At 39.8% G+C, this 22,643-nt stretch overlaps 1 protein-coding gene across 2 annotated transcripts in view; it reads right to left on the bottom strand.

Moving 5' to 3' along the window:
• ASPH (aspartate beta-hydroxylase) overlaps window positions 1-22,643 on the bottom strand; it is a 180,363-nt gene that overhangs the window by 104,342 nt on the left and 53,378 nt on the right. Inside the window, exons 4-13 of one of the 2 annotated variants that reach the window (XM_015598670.2) lie at window positions 20,569-20,661; window positions 17,707-17,781; window positions 13,924-14,046; window positions 11,926-11,958; window positions 10,913-10,969; window positions 10,468-10,518; window positions 9,986-10,018; window positions 5,391-5,429; window positions 4,964-4,996; window positions 2,843-2,887 (exon numbers count right to left, since the gene is read on the bottom strand). In XM_015598670.2, coding sequence (XP_015454156.1) covers window positions 2,843-2,887; window positions 4,964-4,996; window positions 5,391-5,429; window positions 9,986-10,018; window positions 10,468-10,518; window positions 10,913-10,969; window positions 11,926-11,958; window positions 13,924-14,046; window positions 17,707-17,781; window positions 20,569-20,661 — 582 coding nt within the window. The remainder of the gene's footprint in view (window positions 1-2,842; window positions 2,888-4,963; window positions 4,997-5,390; window positions 5,430-9,985; window positions 10,019-10,467; window positions 10,519-10,912; window positions 10,970-11,925; window positions 11,959-13,923; window positions 14,047-17,706; window positions 17,782-20,568; window positions 20,662-22,643) is intronic. The other variant, XM_015598671.2, reaches the window with a different exon arrangement.

The raw sequence follows: 22,643 nt of genomic DNA on the forward strand, positions 1-22,643 counted from the left end.
GGACACACAGAGGGCCAAGAGACACGAAAAGATGCTCAATGTCCCTAATCAGCAGGGAAATGCAAATTAAAACCACAATGAGATATCACCTCACACCTGTCAGAGTGGCTGTCATCAGTAAATCAACACACAAGTGCGGGCCAGGATGTGGAGGGCAGGGAACCCTCGTGCACTCTTGGTGGGACTGCAAACTGGTGCGGCCGCTATGGGAAACAGTTTGGAGGTTTCTCAAAAAGTTCAAAATCGAACTACCTTATGACCCAGCAATTCCGCTTCTGGAATTTATCTGAAGAAATCCAAAACACTAATTCAAAAAGATACATGCACCCTTACGGTCACTGCAGCGCTATTTACAATAACCAAGATATGGAAGCCACCTAAGTGCCCATCAACAGACAACTGGATTAAGAAGAGGCGCTACATATATACAATGGACTATTACTCGGCCACAAAAAAAAAATCTTACCATTAGCAATGACTTGGATGGACCTAGAGGGTATTATGCTAAGTAAGTCAGACAAAGAAAGACAAATACCATATGATCTCACTCATAGATCAGAGAACTAACTGGTGAATGAATGCCAGATAGGAGGGGGACTGGGGATCTGGGTGAAAAAGATAAAGGATTAAGAAGTACAAATTGGTATTTACAAGATAGTCATGGGATGTGAAGTACAGCATAGAGAAGATAGTCAATATTATTGTAATAACTATGAATACTGCCAAGTGGGTACTAGACTAACTGGGTGAATCACTTCATAAATTATGTAAATATCTAACCACTATGCTGTACACCTGAAACGAATATAATATTGAATGTCAACTCTAGTTGAAATGTTTTTTTTTTAAAATAAATTTTTAAAAATAACAGAGGGGTATAACCATAAAAAAGATCAGGCTAATTAATTACTAAATGGTGACAGCCATAGACACCATTTACTGGGAGCTTATTATGTCAGGAAGTATGTATATTAATCAAATTTTCATTTTTATGTGCTTTAGTTGTTAAATATCTCATCTAAAAAAGCACTTTTATCCCAGCAGTCTAACCGTTTGGTATTTTATACCTATGTTCCAAGGAAATTCTTGTGCTTAGTTTATAAAACATGGAAATAAAAGCATAGAACTTTTTGGTCAGAAAATAATATTACCTTTCATATCTTCACTAAAGTTAGGTCAATATTAAAAAATGTACTGTAACTGGAAAAAATGTTGCAGAAACTCAATATTTTTAGGAATACTTATAAAACAATTAAAAAAAATTTGTTTTATGGTGACACTGGTTCAGCTGTACACTTAAACAGTAAGGCATATATATGTTTACACTGTGTATTCACCTCCTATAGTTAGATATCCTTCTGTCACCACATATTTGACTTCCTTTACCCCGTCTACCTCCCCCCACCCCCTTACCACCCTCTGGTAACCACTAGTCTATAGTCCATGTCCATGAGTCTCTGTTTGTTTGTCCTGCTCATTTGTTGCTTTTAGGTTTATATCCCACATTTAAGTGATGTCATGTGATTTTCAACTTTTTCTGTCTGGCTTATTTCACTTCGCATGATTTTAAAAGACATGGATAGTAATCGAAATGCGAATTCAGTAATCTGCTCTGCCTCCTCAAGAAAGAACAGAACACTCTGTGACGTCTCTCTCAACCATACAGAGCAAACTACGAAAGTAGGACAGAAACACCAACCTTCCTTGCTGTGTGTCGTTCCTGAACACCAAGTCTATATACACACCCAGTAGTCACCATGTAAAAGATCAATTTCTCCATGGATTTCTTTTCTCATTCATATTACAATACCAACGACGTAGTTCTCTTAAGTATTTGTACATATTTTTATAAATGTACACGGTATGACAACGATCAAAACCTAAAACATCCAATTGTTAAGTAAAGATGAGCTGAGGTATAACTTAAAATATTCTTTGATTATAAAAGTTTTTCCCTTGAAATTCAGTATTCAATAAATTTTGGCAGGCACAGTTATCTCTACCAAAATCAATAATAGTAATGTACATCATTGCTATGAAATTCACATTAGGTATGACGTGAAAAAATGAGTAAAAATTGAACCAATGACACAAAAAGGGAAAAATGGAAATAAAACAGAAACAAGAAGAAATATACTTTGGAAAAAAAGAATTGGAAAATCTTAATAAAACATTGTTTTCCTATGAGAACAGGAAGTTTACATGTTCATTTCTGATTATAGGTACAGCTAATGTCACCTCCAAAATGCATTGGAAAGCACAGGCCGTGGTTGAAATGCTTCTCCCATTCTTTACATTTACTGATGATGAGAGGGACATGTGGGGGAAGGTAAGGGAAAGTGAAGAACTGGGTCAGCGCAGTGGACTGAAAGGAAAGACTGCAGGGTCCTGACAAGTCGTAGGCAGCCTGGCCTGACGGGGGCGGACGGGGGACGTCGCAAATATATATACTATTAAACTTGCATCTTAAGGCAATTCTGGTTCCATATCGTCCATCAAATAGCCTGTCAGTCAAAAAAAAGGAAGAAAATAAAAACCTAACTTCTACTACTACCTCCATCTGTAACGGCAAAACTCACATGTCCTTTGATCACGAACACCCCTCTAATTCTAGGGCAACAAATACGTGCTAGAGTGAATCTGATATGTAGTTTCCATTACTTTGGCTCACCTGATCAAAACACAGAAAATTTTCTTTTTAAGTTGAGGTATAATTAATCCTTGTGTCTCGAGACTTTTACTCTTCACAGATTTAGTTCACACGGCTGGTGTGAATATCAACACCATATTTTAAATCAAACAAAAAAGGAAAAAGCAACACATCTGATGAACTATCACATACCTGGTGGTATTTCCTGCTGTTCTTCGGCTGGAGGCACACGTACTTCTAAAATAAATAATAGAGTTACAATCCATTACATGTTGCTGACCAGTATTTCAAATATGGATTGCTGGTATTTAAGTTACAGTGATTATTTTTAAGGATTTTTTTTTTGGCGGGGGGGGATTCAATTGCAATCATTATAAAAAGAACAGGTTTTTACACCATCGCAACAAAGAAAAATTAGCTATAACTTTGTAAAATGTTGTACATTTTTCAAGTGTTCTGTACAACAGGCTGCCTGCCTAACCTCGAACCTCACTGCTCAGCAAGAGAGACAGAACTAAAACCCACAATGTGTATGAGAATTGATAGAACTGAGGAAAGATATTTAAAGCACCTTGTTTCTTCTTAAATAAATGTTTTAATGTTTTAACTCATAACTCTAATTTTAATGTGAACAAAAGAAATGAAATTGAAATAGAATCGTAAAAATAAGTCGCTATCAACAAAGTTTTACGAAAATATTCAAGATAACATATTCTAAGACTAGCCAAAAATGTGGATGTGAATTTTTAACATCTTGTCTTTTTCTCTGATTGCTTCAACCCACTTATAACCAAACAGACAGATCGCACCACCCACTGATACAATGACATATTGATCTGATTCGCTTTATAAAATTACATTGGGTAGTAGAATCTTCATACCTAACAACCCAGGTGGCGGCACCTCAACCTAGAGAGAAGAGCACATCAGCTTTCGCTTTGCTCCTTAACACTTGCAACAGGCTTTGGTGAAAGGTGGGACTGTTAATAGCATTTTCTAAAACTCAAAATATTTATGCAGCTACTTTAATCATTTTTCTTCTGGCGTGAACTTGCTTCTAATTATAAGAATGATACATGCTCAAAATGAAAGATTTGTAAATAGTTTATACAAAAGTAAAAAGGAAACAAAAAAAATCATACATATTCCCACTAATCACTATTAACATTCCGGCATAGTTCCTTCTTTACCAGCAGTACCTTGAAAGTTGACCAGCTTTCTGCGTGGTGACTGCCTTGTTACAGGTTTGCCTATTTATTTCATTCTTAATAATTTAGAGACATATTAGCACTTTACCAACTTTACCAATACTTGTTCTCAGAATTTCTTTTACTATTGTCATGTTAGGTACATTTGAAAAGATTGGACGTATCATAAAGTATCATTTCCACTGTTACTTTCATCACTGCTGTTAAACTAAGAAAAACGTTTATTTTGGTAATGATGTAATAAGAGGATTTTAAAAAAGAAATCGATGATTACATCAGCACATCTGAAAGAGCTGCCTATTGATACAGCTGACTTTTCCTTACTCCAGGACAGTACGGCTTTCGCTCCCATAAATTTATTCAAGTAGCTTTTGCTCAGATCACCAACCACCTCCACATGCCAAATGCGAGGACAGTCCTCAGCCCCGCAACGCGGCGGCAGGAGCGGAGCACGTTCCCTCCGCACGTCTGCGCTTTCGCCTTCTTCTCCACCGGTTTTCTTCCTGCCTCGTGGTTTCCTGCTCCACCAAACCTTGCAACCGCCGGCTTCCTTAGAGCTCAGCCTCAGGCTGCTCGTCTTCTCTCTCTGCGATCACCTCCAAAACGGTCTTAGCTGCTTCCGCAAAGTGACCGGCACCCTCAGGATGGTGGCTCCCAGACATCTACATCCACCTCGGCTCCGGCCCGCCTGGTTCGGACGGCACATCCAACCCCTACTTGACGCCACCACCCGGGCACCTCACGTAATTCCCCCAAATTTTCTCAGCCGAATAACATAAAGGACCCAACTTTCGACCCATCTCTGCCTATGGCTAACCCCTTCGCATGAAATTTGAACCAGCCCTCCTCACTCTCGCCACTCATTTTCTATCCTACCATCCTGTTCTTATCTGTTATTGCACTTTGCATAATCTTTAATTATTCACCTTCTGTCTGGCCGCTAGAATGGCAACCCCAAAGAAAACAGGAATTCTGTCCTAGTCACTCCCGTCCTCCTACCCCCTGAGCACTGTAGAGAGATTTAAAAGTACTCAATAAACACCTGTTGATACGTAAACATATTTTTAATTTGAAAAGTAAAACCATCTCTATAAAATTAACTTACCTTCTAAAATTATGTTTGAATCTTCTACTTTATCTAGGAAAAAACACACACATCTTACATTTACTCAACTCCATGAGATCCCTGAATTAACTTATAGCCACTCGAATACCTAAATCTGGCTCTTTTTAGACTGGGGTTTCTTATAGTGAGACTCATAAGTATTTATACCAGCATTCCAACTGTAATTCCTAAATTTTATTCAAAGAATACATCAAATAGGCTGATATAACCCCTGCTGGCATAAAACCTGCACCATAAGTAGGGACTAAATATAGTGACAACTTGTATCCAATTACTTCCTTGGTGGCTTGAAAAGGTCTTGTACGTCTTACTACGTCAATCTCAGTCCCACGTGTTATATGAGATTCAACAGGTACAAGGGGGGATGACTTGCAGGAGGAAACATCTGCTTAGAGAAAGCGCTTACCTGAACTTTCTATCCCTTCACTGTCCGATGGTTCATACACTATAAAATACACACAAAAAATAATCCTTTAGCACCGCGTAACTCTCGTTATAACACAACACTCGCTGTAGGATTCAAAAGCACAGACAAAGTCTAATTTATCTTTGAACTCCGGGGCTTAGTGACTGCGCAGTAATAGCAGGCTACAGAGCAGGGTGGGGAAGAGTTTGGTTTGAAGTGAAGCAAGCCCCGATTCAGTTTCCAAGTCAGCCACTTTTTAGCCATAGTAGATGGGCAATTACATATGCTTCTCTCTTAGGAAACGGGGAAGATTAAGGTTCCTCCCCAAACATTTGTTACCAGGATCCAATAATCTGTTTAGTGGATAAACAAATTCACTGCTGGGCAGCACTGAATTTCCCGTTTTTATTTTCTTCACATCTGTGGTGGACGGTCTCAGTTACCCGAGGCTCTACCCGGCTTATCACTCCACATTTCCACCAGGGGAGGAGTCTCAGACCTTTCACCTGGGGGCAAACATGTCTGGCACCAGCCTCTGCGCGTGAGGGTTTGTCTGTCTGGCAGGCCCTTACTTCACAAGCTTATCCATGGCCCGCCACGCACTTCTCGAATTTACTGGCATGGGGTTTAATGCTCCTGCGCTCTGCTCCACAGAAGGCTCTTGTCTCTGCAGGAGGCTTCTCCCGTGCCCAGCTGGGTCACAGCTTCGTGGTGTACCTGATCGCCACTTTTTCCGTCTTCCAAATACCTCAAATTTTCTCCCATACTGAGAGCAAACTTTCTTAGTTTCCCAGCACGGTTATAAAGTTGTTCTTTTTGTCCATTTAATAAAGAAAAAATTTTGAGCACCTACTATCTTTCAGATATATTATTCTCAGTACTGGTGTGGAGCGAGGGACAAACAATTTTTAATAGACTGTTTTCTGTCCTTTCAGTGGCATTTGTAAGACGAAGGAGCAGTGAACGTTTGCCCACTCTGTCGCCCCGACCCATGTCAGTATTCAATCATGCTGACTTAAAAAAGTGTCCTTTCTTGAGCCTGCTTCCCCTCCTTCCTCCATTTTACAGTCTAGTTTCTTTGAAGAGTCACTTACATCTCTTCGCTTCCTCCTCTCAACCCACTCCGGCCTGCCAGCCCTGACCACATTTTGAAAAAGGCTCCTAAGACCAATGAGCACCTCATGTTTTTAAGTGGAGTTGAGTTTCAGATGAACAATACAGCGATTCGGCATTTATATATCTTATGAAGTGATCATCATGATAAATCTACTAACCATCTGTCACCTGACAAAGTTACTGCGATATCACTGACTACGTTCCCTGCGCGGCACGTTACATCCCTGAGACTTACTGGTTGTATAAGTGGAAGTCTGTAGCTCTCATTCTCCTTCGCTTTTTCCACCCATCCCCGCAGGCCCCTCCCCTCTGTGTCTATGCGTCTGGTTCTGAGGAGACGGGCACCTCAGCTAACGTAGTGGACACATTCCATCTAGTCCACATGTGATCTCTTAGTGGTTCCTTCCTTTTCAAACGCTGCTGCACTTGGACTTCAACATGACCACATTCTCCTTTCACTCCTTGGTTTTTCCTTCTCAATAGTCCTTATCATTTCATCCTTTTCTTTCCAGGCATTAAAGGTTGCCTTTCATCAAAGTCCAGCCACAGAATCTCCTCTCTTCCCACCCTATCCTCTCTCCATAAGTCAGCTCTGTCACTGGCTTCAATTACCACATATATGCTCACAATTCTCAAGCTCACGACCATGAATCAGAATTCTCTTCTGAGATCCAAACATCATCTACCTATCAGCTTGTTAGGTTTCCCCCCTTGGATGTCTCAACGTGAACTATCGACACGTACAGACTGGACCATCTGGGCCAGTTCCCGTTTCCCACCTTTGTCTGTCTTAGGAAAAGAGCATCACCATCTATCGAGTGCATAAGGCACAACAGTAGACGTGGTCCCTGACACCTTGCTCTCTCTCCCCAGCTATATCTGCACATCAAGCCCTGTTGATTTTATCTTTCAATATTTCTCAACGCTGTCTACTTCCCTTCACCTTCAGTGCCACCACCTTGGTTTACACTGTTTTCATTTCTGTCCAACTCTGTCCATTGAAAACAGTTCTTGCCAAGGTCACCGAGAGGCTCCTGTAGTACGAGATCAGATGCACGTTTTTACTTGCCCTGCGTGGGGTCTCAGCAGCATGGGACTCTGCTGTTCAATCCCTTTCTTGAAAGTCATCTCCTTTGACTCCTCATTTGGCAGAGATGTGGCTCAGGCAAGATCAGATTGGATAACTGCAGTAACTCAGCTGGTCTCCCCCTAACTACTCTTGTCTCTCTCCGTGTATTTGCTCCAGGTTAGACTGATCTTTACGAAATGCAGACCTGGTTTTTCAGTGCCTGAAACAGTGCCCTCGGGTGAAGGTGAACACCCTCGGCCTACCTACAGGCACGCTCTGGACTGGGACCACCTCACAATCTCAGGCCGTGACTCTTACTCTCGGCACTCCAGACACACCTGCCACCTTACCGGCTTCCGACTGTGTTTCAGCCACCTTCCCCCTTGCCTTGCCAAGTGCTCTCATCCGCTCGGTTTCAGGGAAGGCTTGCCTGGAGCAGGAACTAGGTGGGGTCACTTTCCTATTTTCTCCTGTCACACACAGCGCTCGTTCTCACCTGCACTTAGCACAACTGTAACTGAACACTAAACTGAAACGATTTGTGTAATTTCTACCCTCCTGTTAAAATATAAGGTCCAAGGGAATGGAGACCATCTGTGTGCTCGTCACTGGAACTATTACAGATACTTAGTACATATGTAGTGTATGAATAAATAAATCAATCAGATGGTAAGACTGTATTATTATTCCCCAGGTGTATCCAATGTAGGCTTGATGCTTTTTCAGATTTTTTTTTTTTTTTATGTGGAAAGCTGGTTCCATCCATAGATTTTCTAGGTTCTAGAGTTCAGGGATTTAATTACAGAATATATTCTCTTTTCCCACTAAAAATGATTTTTTTCTATCCTACTTATAGTTTCACTTGTATACAGTCGCTTGGTTTCCCTAGTTTTGGAATTCCCTAGTGAATTCCACAAAAGCGTCTTCTTAACACATAGTGAATAATCCTGTGCTCTAGCAGATCTGTTTTGTTTGAAAAAGCTTATGCTCTACAGTCAGATAATCCAAAGTATCTCACTAAAGCTTAACGACCCTTTAGGTCATATTTATTATTCTTTGTTAACATTTTAAATTATATTTTTATGACATTCTGCCTATGGAAATTCATTTTTACAGTACGTTTTTAGCCTGGTGTCTTATTTTATACTTCTTTCAAGTTTAATTTTGAAGTTTTCTAGACCTAGTCTGCAAATTGCATTCCAAACATGTTCTTCCCAGTTTTGAAGAAAACACTTAAATGACTGTTAGAAATCAGTAAAGTATGTCAAATCCTACCTCTACATGCAACCTTTTAGTTTCTGAGTTCCTATTTTCTCCTTCAAATTCAAAATTGAAAAGAAAATCTAAATGTAATCATAGTGGCCATGTTATTTAATTTCTTGTAAAAATATGAGTCCATAAAAACAGAATTTAGAATTCTTCCAAGGGTGTCATTCACATCCCAGTAGAAAGAGCCTGTGTGGATGGTGATTTTGGTAGGGTCTCAAATCTTAAATGTACACACTTAATAAATTAGCTTATCAGATGTACACACAGCCATTTCTAATTTTCTTCTATTGACATTCACCAGCTATCATGAGAATACAAATTTGCTGAAAGTAGACTCTATAATACGTTCACATTTGAATGCCTAGCCCTAAAACCTAAAACCACATAAAAAGTCCTCCATATTTGACTCAAGCACTATATGTTTATTGACCTTTCTTGCTTCACACACGAAGTTCTACTTGACTGACTTGTTTTTCCCTTCTACAGTCATCTTTGAAGATATTGGAATACAAAGGATACACCACTGGCTCTATCATTTGTTAGAACTGGTTACATTTTCTGAACCTTATTTCTCTCATCTTGGAAGTAGCAAAAATATAATCTACTTCATGGCGTTTAATAAAACAGCATGTAAAGTGCTTGGGCAACGAGAGAGCTATCATTACCTAAATCTGCATCTAAGACGACTCATGCCATCGAGCTGCCAGAACTATTTTCTCCATGCTGCCTTTAAGCCTGGAATGAACCTCTTCTGCACCTTTCTCCATGCTGGTGGATCAGTCCCCGGTACTTAAGAGTGAGACTGATTTGTCAAAGCAGCAAGAGTAGTTAAATTCTGACTAAGGTAGTTTAATAAGTACATTACTTGTTTTAGTCAAGACAGAGCTATGACTATAACATAATGAGATAAGTTTTCTTGAATAATTTTAACTGCTTCCTAAAGCAACTTAAAAGAATTTAAGAAATTCTTAAGGCAATGGCAGAACCATTGAAATAGGTAATTATTTGAAAACTATCATTCGTTTGGATGTTTTGAGTTATGGTTTTATGGCTTAAAACAATACTCTCTATCCTATACAATCAAACTATGAGTAGATTTTAAAACAAGCAGGTGGCTTAATGTTAAGAAGCATTTTCAAACCTTTTTGATCATAGTCTTGATATGTTACATCATCTGCAAAAAAGAGAATAAAACCAAAGAATTAAATGAGTCATTCTGTGTAACTGCTTGGCTAAAAACACAACTTAATCTCAAAAATAGAATTCTATTTCTTTAAATATTATTATCTGCAGAGTCAGTGAAAAATGCCTCTGCCCAAAAACAACTAGAGAAAAGGACAGGTAACTTATTTTCATATAAATTTCTGCAACTGGCATACAGCTAGATATGCAGAAGTAGAGTTAGGAAGTCATATCCTGTTTTGTTGTGGAGCCAGTGGTAGATGAGGTGAAATATGAAAGCCTAATATTCTTTTAATAATCTAATTTTGTTACAAAGCAAAACATCTTACATTAGGTGTTAAAATTGTCTCCTTTGAAAGAAAAATCACCATGTTAACATAGCATTGCAACTATAAAGCCTCTAAGTAATGTTTAAAATCTAATAGAATGTTCATCTAATACCTGCATCAGGATAAATTCTTTCATCATCATCTATTACTGGTTCAATGGAATCTAAAAGAAAAAAATGTACACCTTTGTCAAATGTGAAAAAAAAACAAACATATCACTAGACTTCATTCTCAACTATTTATGAATTAATTCTAATCTTCAAAACCATGTAAGATATCATCTTTATCACTTAATAAAATTTAAGATAAAGTTCCATAATTTTCTAATTCAAAAGATAGGAAGGAACAGTACTAGGATTCGAACCTAATTTCACTCTAATCTGTCATTCTGTCTCAGTAACTTCCATTAAAGTACATTCAGAAATTTCTGCAACTATCTGGGCAACCAAAAATGATTAGAAGTATTATAAAGAGTACTCTGTTGAATCGGAATGAAGCATTACTCTGGATTAAAACGGCCTTGGTCAATGCTTCGAATGGAAACATGTATCACAAACCTGGATTTTCCTGTTCGTACGTCGTCTCTTCCATATCCTGATTATCGGCCTGTGAAGCTATATATTAGGAAACAATTAGGAAATTACAGATATAACTCAAATAAGGATCACATTTGATATTCAAAATAGGAAAACACAATTTCTAGTATTAATAGCGATGTATGAAATCAAACCATAATGATGCTCAAACTCACATTCATTCATGAACAGATAGGTACTACCTATGCTAAACGCCTAATACGAAGATGAGTAAGACAGTCCCCATTGCAATGGATTTATCATCGAACCACAAAACAGTGGAGCGGTAGTCTTATTTAGGTTATGCAAATGCAACTATGTTCAGCAAAACAAAAATGGGACGGAGAGATGGAGACAGACAGCAACAGCAGTGCTGGGAGCCGGCCCTCCTCCTTCCCACGCAGCAAGCACCTGCCTGGGAGCCTGAGTGAGGACACACGTTTCTCAGCCCCTCACTTGGTCTCAATACCTGAGCGCCCCCAGACTGCAACAGAATTCTAGTGTTTACAGACGCATATTGTCGAGGCTACTGTATATGCCCTGATGCCAGCCAACAATATCGCATGGTCCTCAAGCACAGAAAGAGGGATCTACTCCAACAGTGGCCAACAACACAGGCTTTCTGAAAGATGACGTGCCTGTCTACAGCGTGGCAATAACATCTGGGGATGTGTGACGTGGAACAACACACAATTCTGACCTTTTACTGACTCTGTAATTTAAGACTACAAAACATGCAATTCTATAGTATCGTTTGACCTAGTAATCCCACTATTGGGAATTTAAATTCAGGAAACAGATTTCAAAAACACAAAAATATAACATAATATATATAATATATAGAAGGATTATTAACTGTATATTATAGATATCTGATATAGTGTAAAATATTATTACTAATAAATAATCATGCTTTCTCTCTCACTCTCAATGTCCTTTTATAGGAAAAGATCAATTCTAATTGAAAAAGGAAGGATATTAAATTAAAACCTCACCTGGCTCTTCTACATGGTAAGTATTTTCAGTTTCTGGAAAAAAAGAACATGAAATCAATATTACTACTTTCATAAAATAGTAGGTACATATACTGCATATATATATTCTGAATCTATGCTCATCATTGATTTTATTTTGAAAGCAAATAACTACTAAAATAAAACATGAATTGATCAATTAACTGTCTGCTGAACACTACCTCTCACTGGAACTACACTCAGAAATACCTCACGTGTTCTCTCATTTGATCCGCTCAACTACCCCACAAGGCTGACAAATACAATAACCTGAGCTAGAGAGAGAGGATGAGTCAGACAGACTAACATGTTTTCTTTCATGACTCTTTAGAAATGAAACGTCTATCTTAAATAAACAGGGTTTTATCAGTATTCATTCTAAATGTAAAATTAGATCATTTATATGTTTTAAATAAAATGACGTCAGAGTATAAAATTATGGCTTAAAATCTTTTAAGAACTCATTAAGATATTAAAGGACTACTTTAAGAACAGAGGACAGAGAATCTCATAAAGAAAAAAGTTATGTACACGTAATGGTAGCCTCACATTAAAGCAGAGCAAAGCACAAAATATATGAATAGAGTTTTCATCGTCACAGAAATCACTACTCTGTATGTCAACAGTCGATACTGTCACTCTAACTTGCCTAGTGCCAAAGATCCAAGGTATACTACTCAACTGATATTTAAGATATTGAAACAGCAAAGTATGGTCTATAGCCTAGACCAATTCTGCTGTCCAGTTTCGTAAGTAAACTTTTACTGAACCGCCACCATAAATCCCCATGTAAGTATCATCCAGGCTGGTTCCGTGCTGTTGACAGCAGAGCTGAGTTGTCGCGACACCAGCTACGTGGTCTGCAAAGCCCCGAGCATCAGCCTGTTGGCCGATAACAGAAAAAGTTTGCCAATGCCTCTTGTAAGAAAGAATTGTGTTCTACTGACTGCAGTTATACAGTCTATGTTAGAACCGGAGCCCGTGATAGGTCATCAAGTAAAATATTTCATCAGTTGTTTTATTTTCTTTATAACACATGGCACTCTAGAAAGGAGAGAACAATAAAAGTGACAAGTGGAAGTATTTCACTTACTTTCTCTAAGAAATTTATATATCCTGAGAGTTTCCCTAAAAGTGCTTTGATTGAAATTGGGATATCTATTTCAGGGAAAAAAATCCTTTCAACTGAAGTTTTTAGTTTCAACTTAAAAAAAAAAACAAAAACTTTAGCTAAAAGTCGAATATTGGTTTTAAAGGTATTTAAGAAACGCTTCAATAATCATAATTCTAAATTGTCTATTATATTTTATTCTGAAACTGAGAGAGGAGAGGAGGCATCTGAAAAATGCAAAAGGCCTGCAGAAGTAACCGACTCAGCCGGTTAAAGCTGCTCTCACCTCCCATGCTGCCCAGTGCCCTCCAGCGATCACGTTTTCCCATAGCTCCCTCCCCTACCTCAAAGACTCTCCAGCTCACATCTGCTGATTCATAGCTTGCTATCCAACTAAAGTTCTTATCTCTGTAGCTGTATAGGAATAACAAGACTGTGTAAAACTGCTTGTTACATTACAATTAGAGCTCAGCCTTTGGATAGGAATCCGCCAAGCAGGTCCCACCTCTCTGTTCAAGAATCCTATAATGGTGCTGACAATGCCAAGATCGGGGGTTCTACAAAACAAGACCCGTGGTCTGGAAATTCCTCCCGCCTTGCAGTCCACGACCCAAAGCTCCCCGTCCCCATCCTGAGTCATGACGCACATGTGAAACCTCAGACAAAGGAATCACGTGTCCCTTGCATGGACCCTGCAAGGGAATATAAGCTGTAAGAAACCTAAGCAAGGGGAGATCGTGCTTTGGTGCTGCTGAAAGCCCCACGCTCTCCACCGGCATTAAATTCTCCTTCCAATAACAAAGTTGTCTGAGCGTCTAATTTCTTCCGTCGGGTGTCGCTTCCTGCAACAAAACCAAGAAATGTACTACCTTCCTGGAATGTCCCAGTTTCCAGGGGCTCGAATCTGTCCTCCGCGTCACTTCCTACAAGGAAATCGTCTTCTGGCTGCTGTTCTCTTGCTGGTCCGTCTTCTTCCTGTTGAAGGTCTTCTGCTTGAAAAATAACAATGAACAAAGTGACACAGGTGTACAGCAGGGGCTCACGACAGCAGGCGACACAGGCACGACGTAGGCCCCTTCTGAAGGACTGCTACACACTGGCCCCCGCTGCTGGGCACCCCCGCCTGTCCTCTGGGCCGCTGCACGGGCTGGGCCCACTCCCGCCAAGGGCTAGTCCACCTGACGGGGGCAGCCACAGGTCCTCCTCACACTAGGACATGAACTCGCCACGGTTAGAACCTCGCTTACTTTGCTCACTGTGTACGCCCAGCACCTAGGGCCATGCCAGCCACAGGAAATGCTCAATAAACATTTAATGAATAAATGAACAAATGAACTCATAATTATTAATTAATATATTTGTGTCTTCAATGGCCAACAGGTCAGAGAAAAGGTCACCCTGTGACCTTTAGTTGAGAATTGACATAAAATTCCATGTAACAATCTTAAATAACTCTATATTAGCATTCTACTGCAAAGAGCAGCCAGCTACATATTTAAACCATTTGCTAGGTCATTCCCATCAGATCACCTGTATTATACTTCAAATCTCAATGTTTAGGCTTTAAGTTTTACAAAGATGCCCATTTTTATGATATAATGAACTGCCCTGCTTCTTTTATGTATATGTTGGACACGCTCCTTATTCTACTGCACTAAGGTATGGCTTGTGGTGGAAAAACTTCTTCCAATAGTAAGTGCGTATGGCTTCACACAGAGTATGTCCTGTATACAACGCGCTAACCACACAACTCAAGAATCCTGGACTTCGCTGAGCAGTGAAGCGCAGCGGTTAGGGGTGTGGGGTCTAGAAAGTAAGGCTCCAGATATGGCGTCTTCCACACCAGCTGTGTGACCCTGGGCGAGTTACTTAACTACTCCGTGCCTAACACTTCTCTTCCCAAAACGGAAATGATAAGAATACTGACTCATAGCACTGATGAGAGGATTAAAGCACTTCGAAAAATGCCCGGCAGCACTGATGAAATTTAGTCACTGAGACTAAATTAAGAGCATCACTGTGCCACACTGAAAGGAAAGTACCTACGGAGACGCCCTGCAGTCTGACCGGGAGCTCGGTACCAGCAGAAATGGTAACACTGTTATCACCGTGCTGAAGATGAGGTTAAAAATCACAGCAACAGCAACACAACAGTAACAGTAACACCACACAGGCCTACGAGGTAGGTACTATTATCCCATAATGAAGGAAGAGGAGCTTGAGAGACTCTGCTAAAACCACACAGCTACTCAATGGCAGCTGCAGGACCTGAACCCGGTAATAAAATACAGAATAATGGGGACAGAGTCTACTTTACAGGTGGCAGTCGGGGAGGCCATGTTTGGTCTGATAAGATGTGAAGACTGAACACACACACAGCAGAAGATATAACAGGTGCAAAGGCATCAAGGCAGGAACAGGCTTGGCGGTTTGTAAGGAAAAGAGAGAAGGCCAGCTGGGCTAGAGAAACGTGACTAATGGAGAAAGAGACCGGGCCCAGATAAGGAACAGTGGGCGAGGCCACATCAAACACGGGGTGCAGAGGAAGAAATGGGAACAAGACCCAACTGGATGCCGCTGCACTAGTTATGGCAAGAGGTGATGGTGACAGCTGACACACTGCAGAGTCCAGATACGTGCTGGAGGCAAAGCTGACAGGACCTGCTAATGGATCACATGTGAGGGGAGAAGAGAGCGGAATCCAGGAAAATGCCCAGGTTTTTAGCTTAAGTAACTAAGTGGATAGGGAGACCATTAACTAAAATCTAAGAGACTGGAATAAGAGCAAAAATTAATTTTTGCAGGGGGAGATGGGAGAGCAGTGAGATGGAGAAGAATCAAGGATTCAGATGGAGAAGAATCAAGGATTCAGATTTAGGTGCATTTTAAGTCTGAGATACCCCCCAAAAAAGCAAACGGAGTAAATATGCAGCAGATAAGCCAGGAGCTTAGACGAGAGATGAGGGCTGCAGATCTACGTTCAGAAGCGATACAAATGTCGTTTAAAGCCACAGCCTATGTGATTTTCTAAGGAGAAAGTCTCTATAAAGAAGAGAACGGGTCCCACACAAAGGCTCGTGGCAGGAACACAGGTGCTAGACTCAATTTCTCCCTCTTCTCTCAGTCCTCCCACGCCCACCCACCTGAACGCCTACCACGTTTCCCCACTTTACTCCTCCCCACCTTTGACTGGAGTTAGTCTGACCAACCGTCTCGACTCACTGAGTTACCAGTGCAACCTCCCACCTGACATCCTCACTGCGCACTGCCTCCGACGCGCTCTCCACGCTGGAGACAGAATGCACAACACGCCTCGACACCCTCCGATGGTTTCACTTACTATTAGAACCAAGTAAAAACATCCTCTCCCTTATCACTCACCCCCTGCGCATCCCACGGGCCAGCCATCCTGAACTCCTTTCCGACCCTCTTTTGCCTCTGGACTTCCTTCACACATGCCTCTTGCTTAGAACATTCTGCTGACGTGTGCCTGGCAAAGCGCTTAGTCCATCCTTCCGCTCCTAAATCAAAATGTCATTTTCTCCAGGAAGCCTCTGCTAACCCCCAAATCTGAGCAACCTGCACATGGCGTCCTGTTTCTCCATTACAGCACCTGTCTCATTATATTGAAATCAATGACTTAGGCTGCATTCTCTTTGTGTCACATTAAAAACGCATAGGAAGGGAAAGGCTGTGTTTGTTCATATAGGCAGACTGTACGTGCAGGGGAAGTGTCTTTCCTAGCTGAGAAGAAGCTGGCAATGAAAGGACACGGACTCCGAGACCCCTAGCAGCCAGTGGCAAAAACCTACAACTCAGCCGAAGCTGGTCTCCCCAACCAAGCGGCAGCGGAGCTAGACGGGAGGCTTTACCTTTAACACCAAAACACCTAAGACTAAAAAGACAGTTGAGTAGGCCGGCTAAAGCCCAATTTAAATGACAGGGAGTTCTGTTTGTTTTTAAGAAATGTAATGTTTTCCCCTCAGGACTACCGTCAGCTCACACCAAACCACTCTCAGCATCAGGATATCATGTGATCTGCCCTCTTCAAAATCCCTTTGTGAGTTACATTTGGGGTTATACTATCTGCTTTTATCAAGGGATGCTTCAAGAAACAATCTTATAAAATCTTAAGACATTGGTTTCCAGAGTATTATTTATACAGAGAACTTTATATAAAAATTTTAGATGTAAGCGCTGGGAAAATGCTTAATATTTCCTCAGTAGATCGCACGTTATTTCCTCTCTGGTAATATGACCTACATAATTAAAAGTTTCTCCTCTGTGTTTTGGCGACCATCCAAGCACGCAGTAAAATCTGAGAGTCAGCGATAGCACCTGGACAGCCCATTACAGCTTGTTGGCTGTGTCCTATTTTCTTCATCCCTGTTCTTGCCACCTGTTCTTGACGTATCATTGGTCTCGATTTGCTTATTCTCATGCATTCCTACCATTTCTTTATTAGATGTACATGACAAGTTCCTTAATAGTAAGATAGGGTAACATAAAATTAGTGTCAATCAGAAATCTTTGTCCTTTAATAAAAAAAAAAAGCACTCAATTATGATTTAAATTTTCAAATAATGTCCAAGCCATTTGATGTAATTAAGCATTATTTCAGTAATATATATAAAGCAGATTTTAATTCATACCATGATCCGTGTATACTGCTTCATGCAGAGGGGAATGAATTTCTTCTTGTACTTCATCTTCGATATGCTGACGTCCTGAAATAATTACAAAACACAACTAAGTAGAAAAACTCTAGACATTAATGTAGAACTGAAATATGGCATCTATAGATATATACATTCCAATGAATATGTCTGGCGAATCTACTATGCATACTTTTCATATCAATTGACCACTTTTTATTCTATGTTGGCAAATATGGTAGATATTTAGAAATTAGTTTTATTTTGACAGTAGATATGTTCAAAGACTTCATGAGATTTTTAAAAAAGGAAGCTAATTTGGGTTCAGATTTTTCTGTAAAAAGAAAACCTCACTCAGAACAAAATTGTTTGTTTCTTGTTAACAAAATTCACACTAATGATAGAATAAAGAAGATGGGACGAGCAAAGCTTTCAGAAAAGGAACTACTGGGAAATAAAGATAAAGATGTGGAAGACGAGGTCGACGGCATTAAATTATGTGGCCAACCAGCATCCTCGCTGACTGATAGGAGGAAGGGCCCCTGGCTGCTCCGAGGACTGGGTGGTCAACTCCCAGAAGCTGTCACGAATTGTGAGTAGAAGACCCTACATGACTGACAATCCTTTCCGCTCTAGAGAACCTGATCTGACGGTCAGGTCCACAGGTTCAAGTACGTATAAGTTACAAAACTGAACATCAGTACCGACATTCCAACACCACTGTAACAGATTATCAGGTTCACTGCACCATCACACGACAAACAAGAAGCTATAACTACACGGACATTGTTATAAATTTTCTAACAAACGTCCTCTATGTTCAGTAAATAGAACTGACATTAGACAGAATCATGCATGCTGTCCCATGAAATGCCAAGGACATCAGCTGTATTCCCGAGCTAATATTCAATGACAAAAGCAGAGTAAGCTAATTGGAACTTCAGATAGGAAAATGTTTAAGAATTTATCATGCTAATCACACTACGAAACCATTTCTAAAGCAAAAACCATTTCCATTTTTAGAGATGTTTGTATTTCACAAACCATCTCTCTATATATTGTCATATAATTACAGAGGAGCCTGCCTATCTCTATTCCTCCCTCACCATCTCTCACAATGACAGCTTCCTACGGGGAGTCCCAGTTTTACAACCATCCACAGAACACACTGTGAGTGAGAAGTGGAGGCAGGCACTCTGCTCCTTTGCTTAACCCTTTAACAGCTTCCTTTGCCTAAGCTTCCGGGAACAGAATATTAAGATCTCCACAATCTAGCCCTCGCATACCTCGGAACCATCTGTGATAGCTCTGTTTGGAACTAGGCGAGTCATCATCCCGTCTTCTCTGTCCTTGACTCTCGAGCCCCTCCCATTCCCAGGGAGCAGTAGCCAGACTGCGATGAATTAAAGATTAAGTGGAAAATAAGGCAAAAGAGCAAGTGTAGCTTCTTCTTCCAAAAAATCTGGCTCCTTCAGCAAGGAGAGGGACTGGGGGGCAGAGAGAAAGCACCATAGGGATCAACAGGCGGGTATGTGATTGTGTTTCAATGAGAGGCATGTACCTATGTTTGTGAAATAGGTGGTGGTCAGAGAAATGAGAAGCTAAACACCTAGGTAACAGCAAGGTTGAAAAGGCCACATTTCAACTAAACCAGATATTGCCAAGAAGTTGAAAAGAATATGAGGTGATAATAACTGACAGATTTAGGAGGACAAGTTATCCATAATATGCAAAGAGTGATACTAACAAAAAATTAAAAAGAGTGGAAGCAAACAGCACAATATTTCAGAGTATTAGCTTTGAAAAACAAGATTTTTAAATTAGAAACTTATTTGGCACAAAGTAAAATATGAGGTGCTAAATCCAAATACGTATTTAAATTTCAAAACAAAAAAATCATTCTTGCTCTGGAACTATCGTATGTTCATAGCAATTCTGTAGGAATGGGAGGGAGACAGCAAGTTCTCTTGGGATTATGATTTGAACAAATTTTCAAAACCAGATCAATATACTAATCTTAAAAGGAAGGAAGGAAAACCAAATATTATTTATCAGCACAGTGATAAAATCAGCCCAAGTACCACTTGGACCCAGGACTTAAGTTGCCAGTAAATACGTGGTGTCGTACCTAATACCTCCACTGGGTGGCAAAACGAAACCAAACTTTTGAGAATGGAGCAAATGAAAAGTGTGCAGAAATTAAATATACTTTGTAATAACTATCTCATCATAAATAGGAAATGACAGTAATGGATTCGAATTTCATTTACCAATGTATTAGGAGATTTCAGGAGTTCTCATAGAATGGGTCACAGGCCCTTGGGTGACTAAGATACTTGAACTGACCTAGGAATTCAGGGATGTGTAAAACAGCTTCACAGACAACACGTGGAAGTCTGGGAAGACTTTTAATGTTGAAAGGAGACTCCTATTTTAAAAAGACTGGCAACTCAGCAGACCTAACCTATTAAATAACGTGGCGAACGATGACAAACTAGTGTACAATTTGTGTCTAATTTTACTTTTGAGGTACTTTTGATATGTCACGATAGTCCTGGAATTGGAATCAAGAGACAAAGTATTTAGTTCATGATGTTCCCAAAAGTAGGCTCTCGGGCAATGAGCAACCATCTATCTGTGCCTTCGACTCTAGAGCTCAAAAATTAAAATCCTGTATAAATTTTTACTAGAAAAAAAGTTAAGTTTACTATAAAATTTCAGAAGAGAAGATTTTAAAAAGTATTTCACAACTATTTACAAAGTATTTGCAAAACTATTGGTAAAACATGATTCTGGAATCTGCAAACTGGAACACCTGGCAGGTGGAGGCGCTTCGGCCAGAATTACAGGATAGCTTACCTGTGTCCTCGGGAACCTGTTCCTCCAGCCAAGGGTAAGGCTCAGCTTCTTCTGGTGGGACTGTTGGCTTTGAAGCAGATCTTTCTTTAAGGCCTGCATTTTTATTCACAAAGTTAACTTACTTTTTTTTTTTTTTTTACATGTTAAACCAGGAAAAATAATATTCTCAAAACACTTCATCAATAGTGCAAGTAATCCAATGTTTCCAAGACTTTATAAACTATATGAAAACACTAATATACTTAAAATCCGAAATAGGAAAATAGTTTGCTCTTTAACTGCACATGGGCCTTTGCCATCTCTTTACCTAAGTTAACCTTTCATTAAAAAAAATAATAAAAAAATCACTGTTTAAATGTTCACTAATCTCCAAAAAAAAAAACCCATGTCTGAACTTGCCAAAAGTAGTTCAGTGTGAGTTCAAGTTCCTCTTGCATTCATTCATAAGTGACTAATGAATTCCTAAGTCTTGAGCTCAGAACTCAGCAAAAAGATAACTGTGATATCTTGAACTTTCAACTGTTATTGGTGAGTGCTCCAGATCTGATTTATATATAATTATTTTTGAAAATTACCGTTAAAAATAAGAGAAGTATTTACAATCTTCTAAAGGTAGCACAGGCAATCATGTTATTCCATAGAGCTAAAAGATACAGGAAAAGCAAAGTTCTTTTTTATGTCTTAAGGAAAATAAAACATCGGGGTAAATTAATGTGAAATCTGACTTTAAAGTCAACACCAGTCTAAAATCTGTTATATTAAATCAGTTCCTTGATACTTTATACGTAGAACATTAAAATATATCTTCAATTAAGTGCAACTATTTGGAAAGCCATACTAGCGAAGTTCCAGTCTGTAGAGTCTACGCACCAGACCTGGGCTCCTGCGACCCCATTTGCAACAACAGCCATCACATCGATAACTGACAGTGAAAAGCCAAGACAGAATGGGGGGCGTTTTTCTAATCTTAAGCACCTTTATGCAACTCTTAACATACATATACTATTGTAGTCTAGAAAATCTCATTTCAGTGTCTTTTACTCTTCTTTTTTGATTCTTTATATTTTTCCTTATTATTCCCTTTTCTGTATCTCTTCATTTTTCTCTCCTTGACAAGAATATACTCTTACCTTCCTCTCCCAGATCCTAGAGACACAGACAGATACACACAGGAGCTTGTCCCATCATTAGTATTTCCTCCAGTTATTTCCAACACAACTTACACACAAAGATGAATACTAGTTAAACAAACATCAACGCATACAGCTATGTTCAACTCCTACCAATAGAGTGACTGCTAACTGAAGGATTATATGCAAATACCCACAGATCCTAATTACGGTTCAGTTTCGGAAGTGGGGGGGAGGGGATAGAGATGAAGACCTATTAGACACACTTCGAATTCCAAATTCAGGGCTGGAAGCTCTTGTGCCTTTTCCCACTTAAACAAGATATTCTTACATCTCTCAATTGTTAATGGTAGAAGTACGGAACTCATCATTGCCAAGCTCTGCTGAATGAATAGGGTAAACCTTAAGAATCTTCAGAATCATGTAATTTACCATCGCTCTCAGGACCTCAGAAAACACCTGGCACATAGATAGCAGATGCCAATAAACACTAGGCAAAGGGCTGAGCACACCCAACAGTGTCACTGCTGTGCAAATTTAAGTGGCTGCAGAGTCTCTGTAGGGCCAGGCTCCTAAGCTGCCCTCTAGCAGCTTAGGGCTGTAAAGGTGGGAACAGGATTCCCATCCATTTCCCATTTCCCACTTCCGTTTACCAGAGAGTCACACCTGCGCCCCGGCATCCACTAATGCAGCAGCACAGCCTGGTTTGCCTGGGGCAGTCCCAGGGTATATATGTTATCCTGGCGTAATCATTTTGCTCTCAAAAATATCTGTTTAAACAAAAAATTACAGGGTCACTCTTCATTAATCTCATATGAAGTAGGTTTTCAAACTGTGCTCCATCAATTCAATAAGCAATAAAATACTTTCCCACCAAGCAATGAAGAGTTAAACTGCCTGAAAATCCCATTCTTACTGGATTTTGAGAAAAGTTTCATTTGACAT

The sequence above is a fragment of the Pteropus alecto genome, unplaced genomic scaffold (genome assembly GCF_000325575.1).
Source record: "Pteropus alecto unplaced genomic scaffold, ASM32557v1 scaffold87, whole genome shotgun sequence".
In the NCBI taxonomy this organism is placed as follows: domain Eukaryota; kingdom Metazoa; phylum Chordata; class Mammalia; order Chiroptera; family Pteropodidae; genus Pteropus; species Pteropus alecto.